The following is a 16514-nucleotide window of genomic DNA, read 5'->3' as shown; positions in this document are numbered from 1 at the left end:
TAAGTCAGGTGAGCACACCAGGGAGACTTCAATGTCTTCCTCTCTGATCAGAGTTCTGACGAATGGCCTGATGGTGACAGCTTTGGTGGCAGGTTATTCATACTTGATAGCTAAAATTTGTAGATGAGCTTTTCTTGTGTTTTCAAGTTTTTGGATAAAAGGGACTTTAATACAGTAATTTAAATTAAGCTCCATAAGTATCAATCCAGTGTGAGAAGCCGAGATACTTGCCTGCCAGGGGAGGTCTTATAATCCCCCTGAGGAGACCTCGAGTTGCTGAGGCTGGCTTTGAACTCATGATCCTCCTGCCTCAGCCTCCCGAGCCGCTGTGATGACAGGTGTGCACCACTGCGCCCAGCTAGGCTGGGTATCTTGAGAAGGTATTTACTGATGGGAACCTACTGGAGAGGACATTATCAAGATATCCCCCATAAGCAACCCCTGTCCCCCTCTGGAGGCCCTGTAGCTCCCTGTGAGACATTCTGGCTATCAGACACTCAAGTGGTGCAATTTGTGATTTATTCTCCAGTCCTGGACAGAAGGCAAGGAGAGGGGAGGCCCGTACCTCACTGTGGTTCTAATTATGATGATTCTGCATCATTGCAGAAGGAACACCACGCACACATGAGAGCCAAGGCTAGTGGTGTGCTCAGAGGAAGAGATTAAATATTGCTTTTCCTGTCTGGATCCATGGTGATTTCATGAACTAAATATCATCAGGAAGTTTTGATGAGAATTCATGGGCATCAACTTGCCCGTGGACTTCAGACTGTATTCATTCTTCACGTATGCATAAAGTTGTGCATAACTCCTCAACAGTTACGCTGCCAGAGGCACTTGCAATCAAGAGGCCGTTTAGCACAGTGGTTAACTACATTCTCCAGAGCCAAAATTCCTGGGTTCAAATTCTAGGCTGGCCACTAACCAAGAGGGTGATTTTGGAAAATCACTGAGTCTCTGGGTCTCAAGTTCCTCACTAAACCATTGCCTTCATTTCACATAAGATTCTACTCAGAATCCATCAGGCAGCCGGGCACGGTGGCGCATGCCTGTAATCCCAGCGGCTCAGGAGGCTGAGGCAGGAGGATCAAAAGTTCGAGGCCAGCCTCAGCAATTTAGCAAGGAAGGGTCCAAGCAACTTAGCGAGACCCTGTCTCTAAATAAAAATATTAAAAAGGGCTGGGGGTGTGGCTCAGTGGTTAAGCACCCCTGGGTTCAATTACAGGTTTAAAAAAAAAAAAAGGCCCCCAGACAATGCCAACAGGGTTACACAACGGGGTGCTGGTAAGTTTTGCTGATAACATATGCAAGTGGAAACATAGAAGGGAGCCTGGCACACCGTCACTGCTCAGGGACTGACAGCAGGGACATTCTGACCACTGGCACCACGTTCCTATCTAAGTTTGGCCTTTTGCAACCCATCATTGTTCCTTCTAGAGCCTCAGAAGTGTGACCATAAAGCCGGATGATGGATTTTCCACTGTGTCCCGGGGACCAAGTTTAATGTCTCAGGTTATGAGGTGCCTGGCGGGGGTAAGGAGAAGCTGCCCGTGGTCCTGCCCTCCAGGGACTCTTAACACCTTAGAATCAGCCCCTCCCAGGACTTGGTGGCCAGACATTTACCACCTGGTCTGCACAAAGTGGAATGCAAACCATGGCTTCCATTACTTCTGTGGCCAGCAGAAGGCAGGGGAGACCGCGTCCAAGTGAGCAACTCCAGAATCGAGTCCTCCCTTCCAATCTCCTGCTCCTCCCTGGAGCAGGCAGGGGCTGAAACGGACCTTCAGGACTGAGAAATCTGCTGCTTATAGAACTTTATTTAGTACTAGGGACTGAACTCAGGGGCACTCACCCACTGATTGGGGTCTCCCTGAGTTGCTTAGGGCCTCACTAAGTTGCTGAGGCTGGCTTTGAACTCGGATCCTCCTGCCTCAGCCTCCTGACTTTTCCAGCTTTCCCTCAAGGTACATGTGATAGACCCAAACTAGACAGAACCATGAGGGCAGGACCCTAGCATGATTTGCAGCCCTGGATGTACATCAGAATCAACAGAGGAGATTCTAAAACAAAATATGGACGCCACAACACCTTACCTTGCCATTCCATAGTTCAGGGCTATGCTTGTCTTTCTAAAATAGCAAGTTACTAGTTCCCAACTGCTTCTGCTATTAGGCAATATTCATAATACACCATCGACTGATCATGCGATACCAACACCTCTATGTCAGGAACTGGCACACATGCTACTTCTTTTAATCTACATCACATTATTATTCATGTTCTTCCTGATGGTGAACTGAGCTCAGAGAAGTTAAGTGACCTGCCTAAAGTCACACTGCAAGAAAAGGAAGGGACCATGATTCAAACTTACATTCTCTGGCCCCAGAATCTTGTGGTCTTTCCGCTAGACAACAATAAAATCATAATTGGCATAACATAAGAGCCAACAGGGGCATCCTGAGAGTTTCTCTAGGATAAAAGATCCATTTTTTTTAATAAAGAAAGGAATGTCAGGGGGTGAAGAGTAACCTGCTTAAGTAACCTGCCAAATTCCTTGAGCAGATTAAGGCAGAGTGCGACTTATGGGGGGCTCCCGACACCCCAGTTTGAATGTGTTTTTGAGATAAACTTTCTCCAAAAAGCAAAGCATATTTTCTCCACTTTCACAAAGTATTTCCCCAAGTCTTCTCTTTATTAAAAATATACTGTTTTTAGTTGTAGATGGACACAATACCTTCATTTTATTTACTTTTATGTGGTGCCGAGGATCGGACCCAGTGCCCCACACATGCCAGGCAAGCGCCCTATCACTGAGCTCCAACCACAGCCCCCCAAATCCACTAGAAGTATTCTCACTCAACCCCAAACTGTTCCTCAAGGAGAGTCACAGCTACTAACAGGTCTAGCTGAATCTGCCCCGAGTTTTACACCAAGGGGGAAAGGTATCTAGGCTGCCTACCTGGAATAGAACCTCTTAGAAAACAGAGAAGAACATTTATGGGATAGGTCTCATGTCTTTTGTAAATTAAGTTTAACTAAAAAGCACTATTAAGTAATGATATTCTAGCATGAATTTGTAAACACCTCCAAGAAACCCCTAGACTCCTGGTGTCAGGTCACTGGATTTCCGAACGCAAATGATATGTTTAAAAAAATAGAAATAAGCCAGGCATGGGCTCGGGATATAGCTCAGTTGGTAGAATACTTGCCTTGTGTGCACAGGGCCCTGGGTTCAATCCCCAGCACACACACACACACACACACACACACACACAAAGCCAGGTACCAAGGTGCATGCTTGTAATTCCAGCAGTTTGGGAGGCTGAGGCAGGAGGATCGCGAGTTCAAAGCCAGCCTCAGCAACTTAGGGAGGCCCTAAGCAACTCAGTGAGACCCTGTCTCTAAATAAAACACAGAAAAATGGCTGGGGATGTGGCTCAGTGGTTAAGTACCCCTTCAATCTCTGGTACAAAAAAAAAGAAAGAAAGAAAGAAAAAGAAAAAGAAAGTCTCCTGATTGTTGGGTACAGGGAGAAGACACTGGGAAGCCAGAAGCCAGGCACAGTGGGAAGGGCTGCCCTTTGTGCTGGCCCGGGGTAGGGAGGTGTTCATGGAAGGACGTGTGAACACATCCATGATGGTCCCCGCTGCCTGGGTGTGTGGGTGAGCAACCCCAGACCCTACCCCCAGGTATGACCCAGGAAACTGACCCCAGACAAATGTTTCAGCCTCTGCCTGGTTTCCATACTAAGGGAAACAGACTAAAAGTGTAGGAAGTGAAATGTACCAGATCTTTTTTTTTTGGTAGCCCCATCCCCAGCCCCATTTTGTATTTTATTTAGAGACAGGGTCTCACTGAGTTGCTTAGGGCCTCACTAAGTTGCTGAGGCTGGCTTTGAAATCACCATCCTCCTGCCTCAGCCTCCCAAAGTGCTGAGATTCCAGGCGTGCACCATCTCAACTGGCAAATGATAACAAAGAAATCTCCCGAGAGTGAGGTCAAGGATTAAGAATTAAAATAGATGCTGCAAACACGGCCCCAGAGTAGAAAAGATTCATTTTATAAAGCAACGGAAGACCGGCAATTGCAATCCGCATCTCTGAGATTCATGAATGGTGCGGATTTAATGAGCATATCAATCTGCTCACCAGCACTTACAACAGGAACGAGATTCATTAGAGGCTCCGGTGCGATGGCCACTCACTTTCTCATTTAACCAAGCCCCTGTCTCGTTCTTTCATCAAATCTTCTCATTACATCCCCCTCCCCGCCACCATACAGGAGGGATGATTAAACGTCAGCCCTGATTCGAATAACTAATGTGTGGCAGAAACAAACATATTTATATGCTTTCTGGAAAGATTAATAGTAGCTAGCAGGAGCCTGCCAACCACAGATGTGCAAACTTTCTGTCCCATCCATAAATCAAACAGAAGGCATATGGCATATTTTAAAGACTGCTGATGTTACAGTGATTTTCAATTGCTCGGGTTCTGGAACAAACCATGTAGCTGTTGACTAATGAGGCCATATCTTCTGGATCTTTCCACATGAAGGTTATAAGATGTAACAGCACCAACAGAAAGAAGGACCCAGGAGTGAAGAAGAGAGAACCCAGAAGTCTCTGTGATCAAGGAGCCTGTTTCTCTTATGGGTCGTCTGCTGCTTTAGACAAATTCTTTATGGCCAAGTTCCAGTAACTGTTAGATAGGACAGGAGGGTGGTTCGTCACTGTCAGGTGCTGGCTGGAACAGAGACGTGCAGGCTATGCTGAGAACCATTTCAGACTTTTTAGCCAGGCACCGTGGCACACGCCTGTCATCCCAGCAGCTCAGGAGGCTGAGGCAGGAGGACTGGAGTTCAAAGCCAGCCTCAGCAACTTGGCAAAGCCCCAAGCAACTCGGTGAGACCCTGTCTCTAAATAAAAGATGGAAAGGGCTGGGGATGGGGCTCAGTGGTTAAGCACCCCTGGGTTCAATCTGTGTTACCAGAAAAAAAAATTTTAAAAAGAGTTTCCAGGTTGTTGGACGCAGAAAGGGATAAGTGTGCAAAGTCGTCAGTGTTACTCAGAGCCAAGGAGCACAATACGAGGCTGCGACCCACAGGAAGAGGGGGGACCACTTCTCAAGCTGTGGACTCGCACCTCCCCAAGTCCCAGGGAAGTGACCAAGATCAGATCCGAGGCGCGGGGAAGCGGGAAAGCCCTCTGTCAATCACTGACTGGTCCACAAGAGCCACGCATCATCCCAGACCGTCATTACCCAAATCATCCTTACGCTCTAGTTATTTCCTGCGACATCGTGGTCACGGTTTAAGAACCAATTACCCGAGAACCAAGTGGTCTAGATACGAGAAGAGTCTTAGGAATTGGACTGGAACTTTTTTTTTTTTTTAAAATAAAATCTGCACAATGGTTTTTCTATCTGCTCAAGAAGGGCCGATTGAGCATTTTGATTCACATCGACAGTCACTCTGTGTTTTCAATTTCCTTCCAATGACCCCAATCATTTTTGTCACAAAATACGCAGCTTCCTGAGAGGATGGAACCAACAGTAAATAAAACCTGGATTTCGATCTCTTTCCAGAGGACCCGAGTACACCGTGCAGGAAATGAATCAGGTTGGCAAAGATCAGGAGCCACTGACCGTGGACCCCACTGCGGGCAAAGATCAGGTATGACCACTCAATGACCCGCACCCCAGAAGCAAGGCCTTTTAAAGTTCTGCAGACTATTTCTCAGGGTGAGGTCCCAGGAGTGCTGGTGGGGCGGGGGTGGGACGCCCAGGCAGGGAGACACAGGACCAATTCTCATGTCTCTAGGTTTAGAACATCCCAGCTCTCTAGATCTGCAACCACCTGCACAGGAGTAGGTTGAGGCACATTTCGAATACCCTTGGCCGGGGCTGTTCTACCACTTGCAAATGAGCACATCTTCATTCACTCATCAATGAACACCTAAAAGGGTGTTAAATGCTAGGGATAATGGGTATCAGTATGTATGCATGGGTCCTGGCTGCATGGGCCTTATGTTCTAGTGAAAAGAAAGACAAAGAAAAAAAAAAAAAAAAAAATATATATATATATATATATACTAATGCCTTGCAATAATAACATGGATTGTCAAGGTTATAGGAACTGAGTTCTGGAAGCATCAAGGAGCAAATTTAGATAAAGTGATTCAAGAAACCTTTTCTTAGAAACGCAAATGAGCAAAGAGCTGGGAAAGGACATCCCAGGCAGAGAGAACAGGATGTGCAAAGGCCCTGAGACAGAAAAGAGCCTAACGCATGGAGGTCACTTCAGAAGGACGTCAAATATGTCTGAAGCAAAGTGACAAGAAGGGATGTGAAAGGAGGTCAGAGGCGTGTCCAGGACCCACATTTTGAAGCCTGTACAGCAAGCAGCTCAAAGGTTTCAAACTCCTAGTGGTTCTTATAGGACACACTCTGATTCATGTTTTCAAGTATCACTCCGACTGCACCACAAGATGCCTAAGCCATAAGCTTAATGGGAAGCAATCAAAGGTTCAAATAATAATGACCATGAGCTGGGCCGGGGAGGTAGCTCAGCAGTAGAGCACTTGCTTAGCATGCACAAGGCCCGGGGTTCCAATCCCAGTGTCCTTCCAAAAGGAAAAATAAAAAGAAAGAAAGAAAAGAAAATCTTCAATGACCACTTAAAAGAACTGACCAGTCACCTGGAGACCAGTAAGGACACTAAGCTATGCATCTCAGAGTCACAGAGCAGAACCACCACGTACCTCCTCGCTGCACCAACAGGGTGACTTCGCTTCCCTTGGGACACTCCATGAGCATATCCACCACCTGGTTGTGACTCAGGGCCTGCACGTTCTTCTTATTGACCTCCACGATGAGGTCCCCTTCTTTCAAGCCCCGGCACCTCAGGCTGTCCACGATCTGCTTCACTCTCTGGCCCCCACCGCCCGGGCTGTCGGCAATAGTGAACCCGAAGCCCATGGGCCCCTTGACTATGTGCACGGTGATGAGCTCCGGCTGCGTGGCGATCGACGAGGCCAAGGACACGGTGTCGCTGGGGTACCCGTGGGAGCCGGCGGAGGCCACGTCCGCGGGGCTGCTGGGCCTGGCGTCCCTCAGGCTGCTGGCTTTGCCCGTTTTACTGCTGTGGCTCGCTGGGGAATCGTAGGTCTCCTGTCCATTCACGATGATGGGCTCTTTGTCCAAAATAGCCACCGAGGTCACTAAACTGGTGTTGGGGTCATCTGGGTCAAAAGGCAACGGGTAACCTCGGCAGAGTTCAAGGTCCACGCTGGCACCAATGGGGATAGACTGGAAGATTTTCACAACTTGCGCGTGCGTGTGTCCCAGGACACAGGTGTCGTTCACGCTGACGATGACATCGCCTGGAAAAGGTTAGGGTTTGGGGGGGAGGTGTCAAGAAGCAGGTAGATATTAAACCATCCCACCGATGTCCAGAACCCACCACCCCAGATCATGCCCCTTTGGTGCAGGGATTATTTTGAGCAAAAAGACACTTTAAAAAATTAGGCAGGCGCCGTGGCACATGCCCGTCATCCCAGTGGCTCAGGAGGCTGAGGCAGGAGGATCTCCAGTTCAAAGCCAGCCTTAGTTAGTGAGGCCCTCAGCAACTCAGTGAGACCCTGTCTCTCAATAAAGTACAAAATAGGGCTGGGGAGGGGGCTCAGTGGTCGAGTGCCCCTGAGTTCAATCCCTGGTACCCCCCCAGTCCCTCCCCAAAATTAGATATGCAAAGGAGGTGGAATTTCACATGGAAGTTGTCCTTCCTAGAAGTGACATTCTCACGTCATTAACATTCCTATCACGAATAGGAAACCAAACCAGAGGAATCTGGAGGCACCAACCCTGCGAAGCCAACCTTACCTTCCCATTCACTTCTGCGCCCAGTGACCCACAGTGTCCCCAGCTGCTTGGTCTTGGCCCATTGTCACCACCTGGTACTCTAGGGGCAACTTCCTAAGTGCTCCCTTCTCGCCGCATCTTTTGGTTTGCATTTCCGTAAGGTGGTCCCCGGGCACATTAGACTCATATTCAGTGAGCCCGTGAGCTTTTATTCTCTTCACCTGTCTTATGATATTCTCAGGCCCCGTCAAAAGCTTGTAGAGAGCAGATGCAAAATTCTGCCTCCTTCACACCCCCACTGAACACAACGCTGAACCTGGACTTGGACTTGGGACTGATACCATGAGACATAAAAAGAAAGCTTGTATCTTTTTTTTTTTTTTTTTGGTACAGGGGATTGAACCCAGGGGCGCTTAACCACTGAGCCCCATCCCTAGCCCTTTTTCTATTTTATTTAGAGACAGGGTCTCACGGAGTTGCTTAGAGTCTTGCTAAGTTGCTGAGGCTGGCTTTGAACTCGCCATCCTCCTGCTTCAGCCTCCTGAGCTGCTGGGATGACAGGCGTGCGCCACCGTACTGCCAGCTCTTTGCTTCTCTTGTTGCACCTACTGCCTTCCTTGCTAATGAGAATATTATCATCATTAAGAGAACACTGGTGCTTTCTTCTCCATAGAAATTCTCATTGTGGAGAGATCCAAGTTTACCACCCATTTCTTCAAATGGCTCCACATTTTTAGTAAGTTGCTGGATCACGGTATCCAATAGCACCCTAACAGCTCCCCCAAATTAAAATGGCTTCAGAGGTTTTGATCTGCACCAAGGGTTGAACTTGGGTGATGGAGGGCTCCAGCTCACACCAGGGTGTGCAGAGGACATTTATGAACCACGAGTCGTTTGGTGACAGCCAGCTCAGGCGTGGGTGGAGTCTCACTTCACAGCACATGCAGGGGCCCTGGGGGCTTTACCTGTTTCCATCTTGCCATCCAGGGCGGCAGGACCGTCCAGGACCAAGCTCTTGATCTGGAGGAACTCGTCGGGCTCGTCCCCTCCAACTACCGTGAAGCCGAAGCCACGACTGCTCTTCCGCAGCTTCGTGTGGATGAACTTGCCTTTCAACTCAGAAGGGTTCCGTGTAAAAAAGGGTTTGCCTGGATACGAACAAGAAAGGCACAAGGAAAGTCACCGTGAGCGAAAAGGGGACGCAGTCGGTGAAGAGAGGGCGTGGCGGGAGGGGGCTCTCCAAGCTCCCAGGCTGGGGTCTTTGGCACAAAGGGGACCTGAGAAAGTGCTCCGCTTGGTATGAGGGGAAGAAAAGGGCCACAGTATGTAATGTACACGTACGACTGTGCCACTGCGTGTCCCCTTAGGTCTGATTATAATGCACAAATTAAAATGAGGTCCTAGAATGGCAATATGTAAATCAATGGTTGTGCAACTGATGTGATTCTGCAATCTGTATATGGGGTAAAAATGGGAGCTCATATCCCACTTGAATCAAAGTGTGAAATATGATATATCAAGAACTATGTAATGTTTTGAACAACCAACAATAAAAATTAATTAAAAAATAAATAAATAAATAAATAAATAAATAAAACGAGGTCCCCTCCTGACTTCAGGAATAGGTGTTCTGAAGCCTGTGTAGGAAGTGGGTATAGTACACAGAGGGGGGCACCTTTAGGGCCCAGAAGAAGACAGAAGAGAGAACAAGATCAGTCCCCACTAAGGGACAGCCTTCCTTAGTTTCAGTTCTCGTAGTTCTAAGCTGCCACAAAAAAACAGTCAGTCTTTGTTTCGTGTCTTTTGGTTGGTTAATTGATTGATTGATGGTACTGAGTATTGAACCCAGAGATGCTTAACCACTGAGCCACATCCCCAGCACTTTTTATTTAAAGACAGGATTTTTAGTTGCTTAGGGCCTCCCTAAATTACTGAGGGTGGCTTTGAACTGGCGATCCTCCTGCCTCAGCCTCCTGAGCTGCTGGGATTACAGGCGTGCACCACCACGCCCAGTTTCTTTTATTTTTCATTTTGTAGCATGGCTTCTGAGGTGCTGGGTTGGGTCTGGCTTCTACATTTAAGACCAACTGGATGAAACCTTAGTTTTGAAACCTTAGTTTTTAACCAGAATGCCTCCCCTCACACACACACACACACACACACACACACACACACAAAATAATAATAATAATAATAATAATTAAAGCTCATTACTAGGAATGGAATTCTAAAGTCAACTAACTTTTGCTATTTATTCTCATCTCTTAACAATTTGTGAAATAGCCGAAATGAGTCCATCGTTAAGGCTTACTATTTAAGAAAAGCTTCAGTCATTTGGCTTAGGATACTTAAAGCCATAAGCTAAAGTAAAACCCTTGAACTAAAGCAGTTACTCACTAGGATCATAGGAGTTTCAAATCCCGCGGTCTTGCTTAAAACAAATTAATGGACAAATAGCTCCCAGGCAGGGCTGGGGCTGGGGCTCAGTGGTAGAGCGCCCACCTAGCATGCGTGAGGCACTGGGTTTGATCCTCAGCACCACGTAAAAATGAAATAAAGATACTGTGTCCACCTACAACTAAAAATGAAATATTTAAAAAAAAAATAACTCCCAAGCATACTCCCTAAGTTTATATTGTACAAATTAAAACAGTCTTCCTTGGGGCTTTATTAGGAATTTCTCTGAGAAACCCCTGGAATTTCTCTCATTGTACCGAACAGTGGACACATTCTTTGAGCCTTTTTTCTCTCTCCTAATTTCATTTCCCATGACTTCTCCTGGCCACAGCTTCCTCAGCGACCTGGTTTCTCTTCTGTCAAAAATGTCATCCAAAAACAAAACAAAGGTCAATCCATTTAAGAGGCTGAGGCAGGAGGATCGCCAGTTTGAGACCAGTCTCTGCAACATAGGGAGGACCTGGCTCAGAATAAAAAGTAAACAGGGCTGGGGGTTTGGCTCAAAGGGTTTGGCTCAGAGCACCCCGGCTTCAATCCCTGGTATTGAAAGAAAAAATTTTTAAAAAAAGCAAGACAAAGTCTCACACCCCCCAGGCATGAGGAGCCTGGCACCCAGGAAGGAGAGTTATTTTTGGTTTGCGGTAACTAAAAGGACTTAAAAGGTCTCTGGGCATGCATACAATTTTTAATTGCACATTATAAAAGTTTCTGGCTCTTAAGAAAAAGAAAAAGGAAGGTTCTTTTAAATGGCTCCCAGTCAGAGTTCTGCTCGCTCCTCTCTCTAGAGCCGTCCCAGGGCTTATTGGAAGTGTGACCAACCATGGCTGAACACAGAGGCGAGCTCAGCCAGACACAGTGCCACATGCCCGCAACCCGCCCATCTGGAAGGCTGAGGCAGGACCCCTGGGCCCCAGCCCCAGCCCTATTTTGTATTTTATTCAGAGACAGGGTCTCCCTGAGTGGCTTAGGGCCTCACTTTTGCTGAGGCTGGCTTTGAACTCACGGTCCTCCTGCCTCAGCCAACGCACCCGCAAGATTTTTAAAAAGCCAATCATTAGCATATTCTGTGCTTAATAGTGGTTTCAACTTAATAGAGACATGAGTTCGCTACTGACTTCCTTTCCCGCCTAGAGAGGGAAGAGCAGAAGGTTTTCACACTCATGCACATTTTATTATGGTTTTATGTTCAGGTGGGTCATTAGTTAATGCAATTTTGGAAAGAAATTACTTTTTTTTTTTTTCCAAAGCAGTGGAACTGGAAGCTCTCTGCTGAAGCTCTAAGGTACGATTTTCTGAGATTCGAACTTCTGTTGATCTAGCAGCAGTTTTAAGACCTGGCTGTGTCTGGAGCTCACCCCGGGTGGTTTATCAAGATGTACTGACTTTAGTTCCAAACCCAGACTCACTGAGTCAGGATCTTCTGAGTTTGGGCCCCAAAAATTCTACGCCACAATGACCCTTAGGGATTGTCTTACTGCCAGGCCTGAACTGTTCTTGGCCCAAGGGTTTGAATTCCCCAGGAACAGCACTTCCTACGGTGATAAAAATACTCTGTATGTTCATTATTCAATGTGGCAGCCTGTAGTCCACTCAGTGACCGCACCCCTGCAATGTGCCCAGTGGGTCAGAGGAAACCAAGCTTTGTTGTAATTCAATTTATTTTTTTGATTGTGATTCAAAAGTTCCAACTCCCAATTTTTTAATTGTAATTTCATGAATTCAACTGAATTAAAAAAACAAAAGGTGGGCTGGGGTCGTGGCTCCGTGGTAGAGCACTCGCTAGCACACGTGAGGCCCTGGTTCGATCCTCAGCACCCCATAAAAAGATATTAGAAAGAAAAGCTATTGTTCTTGGGCAAGTTACTCACCATTCTGCCTGAGCTTTGCATATGCAAATGGAGGTACCTACCACAGGTGAGAGTCATAAGGAAAACCCATGATAAAACATTTAGGGACGTGCCTGGTACATAATAGGGACACAAAAAATGAGTGACTAGGTTGCTTGTGGTGGGGTGAATAGGGTGGACAGACAAAGGGAAAAAACCTCTCTTCAAGCTTGAAGCAGAGGAGCTTGCCTGTGAGCGCATCTCTCAAAGAGTCGCTTGCTGGGATTGGAAGTTGGGGCTTGAAGAAAGGAGAGGCTAGTGAACAGTGATCTTAACAAAATTCATACCAAACCAGCTAACCAAGTTGGCAACCGGGCTTCCTCCTGCTGGCTCCATGAACACTGGACACAACGCAAGACACGAGATGCTAGAGAGCACATCAAGCTGTTTAACTGGCCGGGCGGGCGAGGTGGAGCACACCTGTCATCCCAGCAGCTCAGGAGGCTGAGCAGGAGGATCGCAGGTTCAGAGCCAGCCTCAGCAACTTAGCCAGGCCCTGAGCAACTCAGTGAGACCCTGTCTCTAAATGAAATGTAAAAAAGAGCTAGGGATGGGTCTCAGTGGTTAAGGGGCCCTGGGTTCAATCCCCAGGACCAAAACAACAACGACGACAACAACAAAATATGCTAACTAGAATCTTAAAATATCTATGGCTGAGCTTCGAATTTCTCCTATTGGCCATGGTGTTGAATATTAACAGTTTCTACATCAGCCATTTCCAAATCCAGGATGGCTTGCTCCCTCGGGGCATTTGGCAATGTCTGGGACATTTTTGGTTGTCACAAGGTGAGGGGTAAGAGGTGGGGTGTGAGCTCCTAACCTCTAAAGGACAGGGGATCCGAATGCCACTGAGAAGGCACAGGAAAGGCCCCACCCAGAGAACCACCGAGCCCCAAAGGTCAGTCCACAGTGCTGAGGTTGAGAAAGAGGATTTCAACGGTCGCTGAACAGGCGTCACGAATTTCAGAGGATTACAAGTAGCTGAAGAACTCTACTTAGAAAGATTCCTAGTTTTTGATGGTCTGATCAACAATACATTTAGATTCGCTTTCACTAAAGGTTTGTAGTATCAAAGGAAAGACTTGGAGATTACAAAAGCCCACTTTTTTTAAGGGGGGTGGGCATTACCCGGGATTGAACTCTGGGGCACTGTACCACTGAGCCCCATCCCCAGCCCTATTTTCTATTTTATGTAGAGACAGGGTCTCCCTGAGTTGCTTAGTACCTGGCTATTGCTGAGACTGGCTTTGAACTCAAGATCCTCCTGCCTCAGCCTCCTGAGTTTCTGGGATTATAGGCATGCGTCACTACCTGGCCAAGATTCCCCCTTTTTAAAGTGACTTTTATAAATGAGACTTTGTGAGTGGAAACCAAGATGCAATTGTGAAAAACATTTTACCCTGAAGTGGAGCTTCCCTGGTTGGCTCCGGATTGCTTGGGGGGTGGTTTGGAATAACAGGAGGCACGAGGGATGAATGATCTTCTGTCCACTCTGCAAGAAAGAAAAGAAATGATTTCCTGCATTTCCCTCCAAAGGCACTTCCAAACAACTCACCCCCTCATTCATCACATGCAAACCCACGGAACGGAGGACAGAGCTCAGAAAGGAGCTGGTGTCTGACCTCTCCATAGGAAGGATTTCAGGATCTCTGGGTCTCATTTAAGATGCCTGATTCTTATCATCTCTAAAACCCAAATGGGACCTGTGGGCTCTGTTGTATTGCTATGTCCCTCGACCTCTGAGCCACATCCCCAGCCCTATTTTGTCTTTTCTTTAGAGACAGAGTCTCACTGAGTTGATTAGGGCCTCACTAAATTGCTGAGGCTGGTTTTGAACTCGAGATCCTCCTGCCTCAGCCTCCTGAGCCACTGGGATGACAGCTGTGCCCCACGGCACCCTGACTCTTGAGAAGCACCACAGCTACTTTCCAGCTCAGTTTCTATGTTCGATCGATCCCCACTGCCCAAATGGTGATTTCCAACATGCCGAGTTTCACCAGTTCAGGAAAAAATATTTTTAAAAATTCTTTTTAAACAAAAGAGACTTAGAGAACTTTGAAACTGGTAAATATATACACCCATTACACTCTGTCAAAATTACATGGTTCAGGGCAGCAGCTGGCAAACCACACCCATATCCCAGACTGGACCCAATGTCTCTTTGTATCCAGTCTTTGAGACAGAGTGACATTCTTTTTTTTTTTTCTCATCATCAGCACTTTCTCTTTTTTTTTTTTTTATTTTATTTTATTTATTTTTTTTTTTTGAGACAGGGTCTTGCTAATTGCTAACTTGCTGAGGCTGGCCTTGACCTAAAGATCCTCCTGCCTCAGCCTCCCAAGCAGCTGGGATTACAGGTGTGCACCAACATGTCCGGGCAAGTTTTTAGATTTTTAAATGGCTGAAAAAAATAAAGAAAAGGAATATTTTATGACACATGAAAATTATACAAAGTTCAAATTCCAGCAACCATAAGTAAAGTTTTACTGACACACAGGTACGCCTATTCAGTTATATACTGCCTAGGGGTGTTTTTAGATTACAATAGTAGAGGTGAACAGACAAAAGAGAGGTCATATGTATCAAAAAAGACTATCATGCCAGGTGTGGTGGGGCACGCCTATGATCCCAGAGGCTCCAGGGGCTGAGCCAGGAGGATCTCAAGTTCAAAGCCAGCCTCAGTAACTTAACAAGACCCGTCTCAAATAAACTATAAAAAGGGCTGGGGGTGTGACTCAGTGGTGAAGTGACGTTGGGTTCAATTTCTGGTTCAAAAAAAAAAAAAAAAATATTAGGTAAGGTTGCTTTAAAGACCTTCGAAGCAAAAGCAAGAAATAAAAAATGAGAAAAACAGGAAACTGACATATACATATCCACAAAATTATCTGATTTTTGTTAACATATGCAGCATCCTTAGAAAATTTTTGCAGTATATACCTCTGAGAACAAGATGGCAGAGAGCATTAGAGAATTTAATATCTACACACCTAAACGGTTCCTGTTTTTTTACAAGGGAGGTAATTTTTAAATTTTAAAAAGCCCTCCAAATTACCAGGTCTTTCTGATTCTTATACAGTGTTCCTAAATGCAAGGCATGCCCAGGAGCCTTGCCGAAAGTAAAATCACTTAAAAGACACTGATTGCAAAGCCAAGGCTTCTGGAGCAAGAAAGTTCTCTGTCTTCTAAATTAAAGTGGAGATGCGGGTGCCTTTGAGCTGGGGTCCCCCGTTAGCCCTCCCCTGGGGTCTGGGGAGCAGTGTCTAGCAGCAGCTCCTTAGTGAGGTAGAAGCACTTGATCACCGAGGCCAGCTCTGACCACAAGGGGGCGACAGTGCCCAGCTTTGCCCCACATTCCCAGCTTGAGCAAAAAGCCTCCAGGGAAGAGGCTGACCTTCTGGGGGTGGCGGCTGCTGGGATTGCTGCTGCTGCTGCTGCTGCTGCTGCTGCTTCTTCCTTTTGGCTTCTAGAACTGGGTTCTCATACTGAGTCTTCCTGTTGATGTGGCTGGGGAGGAAGGCAAACAGGTTTCAGCTGCGACACCGGCATCCCACTAGCAGAAAGCCCATCCCTGGATTAGCAGTGAACAAAGCGGGTGGCCTGAGGTTGACTCCAGTGTCAAATGCACCCATAAAAGGGGGAGATAAAAAAGAGCTTTCCATTACAGGCTGCTTACTTGCACCAAGTGGGTGATGCTGTATTTTATGTGAAAAAACTTAGTAGATGTCTTGAGGCGAGTCCTATCCATATTCACACAGTAGTACCCTCTTGTTCCTGAAGGATGCGTTTCCAGACCCTTCATGGATGACATGAAACCTACATATACTATGGTTTTTGGTCCTTTACATACAAGATTAACAACAATCACTTACGGGAGATCTTACCAACCTCAGCATGTGATTTTTTTTCCCCCTTAAATTGTGAACTGTCACCTTTTCATTTAAAACACTTCTGGCTCCACATGAGGGTACCCCAATTGACAGCAGCATTATTCTTGTGCTTTGGGGCCATTATTAAGTCAAATAAGGTTAATTTGAAAACAAGCACTGTGATACCATGATAGTCAGTCTGATAACCGAATCAGTTACTGAATAGAGTAACTGGAAGGTAGTATATAGAGCGTGGATACACTGGACAAAGGGATTCTTCGGTCCCAAGGCTGATGGAGTGGGATGGCTGAATCAGAATCGCATGCAATTTGAAACTTCCTAAGTGATTTATTTCTGCAGTTTTCCATTTAATGTTTTCAGAACATAGCTGACCTTCGGCAACTGAAAACACAGGAAACAAAACTATGAGTAATGGGAGACTACAG

General features: G+C 46.5%; 1 protein-coding gene across 10 annotated transcripts in view; it reads right to left on the bottom strand.

The window, feature by feature from the left end:
* The window catches only part of Magi1 (membrane associated guanylate kinase, WW and PDZ domain containing 1), a 594817-nt gene that overhangs the window by 62971 nt on the left and 515332 nt on the right, over positions 1 to 16514 (bottom strand). For all 10 annotated transcript variants that reach the window (XM_077109100.1, XM_077109101.1, XM_077109102.1 and 7 more), the window contains 4 exons: positions 15594 to 15706; positions 13602 to 13694; positions 8825 to 9007; positions 6761 to 7381 (listed from right to left, as the gene is read on the bottom strand). In XM_077109100.1, coding sequence (XP_076965215.1) covers positions 6761 to 7381; positions 8825 to 9007; positions 13602 to 13694; positions 15594 to 15706 — 1010 coding nt within the window. The remainder of the gene's footprint in view (positions 1 to 6760; positions 7382 to 8824; positions 9008 to 13601; positions 13695 to 15593; positions 15707 to 16514) is intronic.

This window comes from Callospermophilus lateralis, chromosome 1 (assembly GCF_048772815.1).
Source record: "Callospermophilus lateralis isolate mCalLat2 chromosome 1, mCalLat2.hap1, whole genome shotgun sequence".
NCBI lineage: Eukaryota > Metazoa > Chordata > Mammalia > Rodentia > Sciuridae > Callospermophilus > Callospermophilus lateralis.
This window is presented reverse-complemented; position numbering and strand designations above follow the sequence as displayed.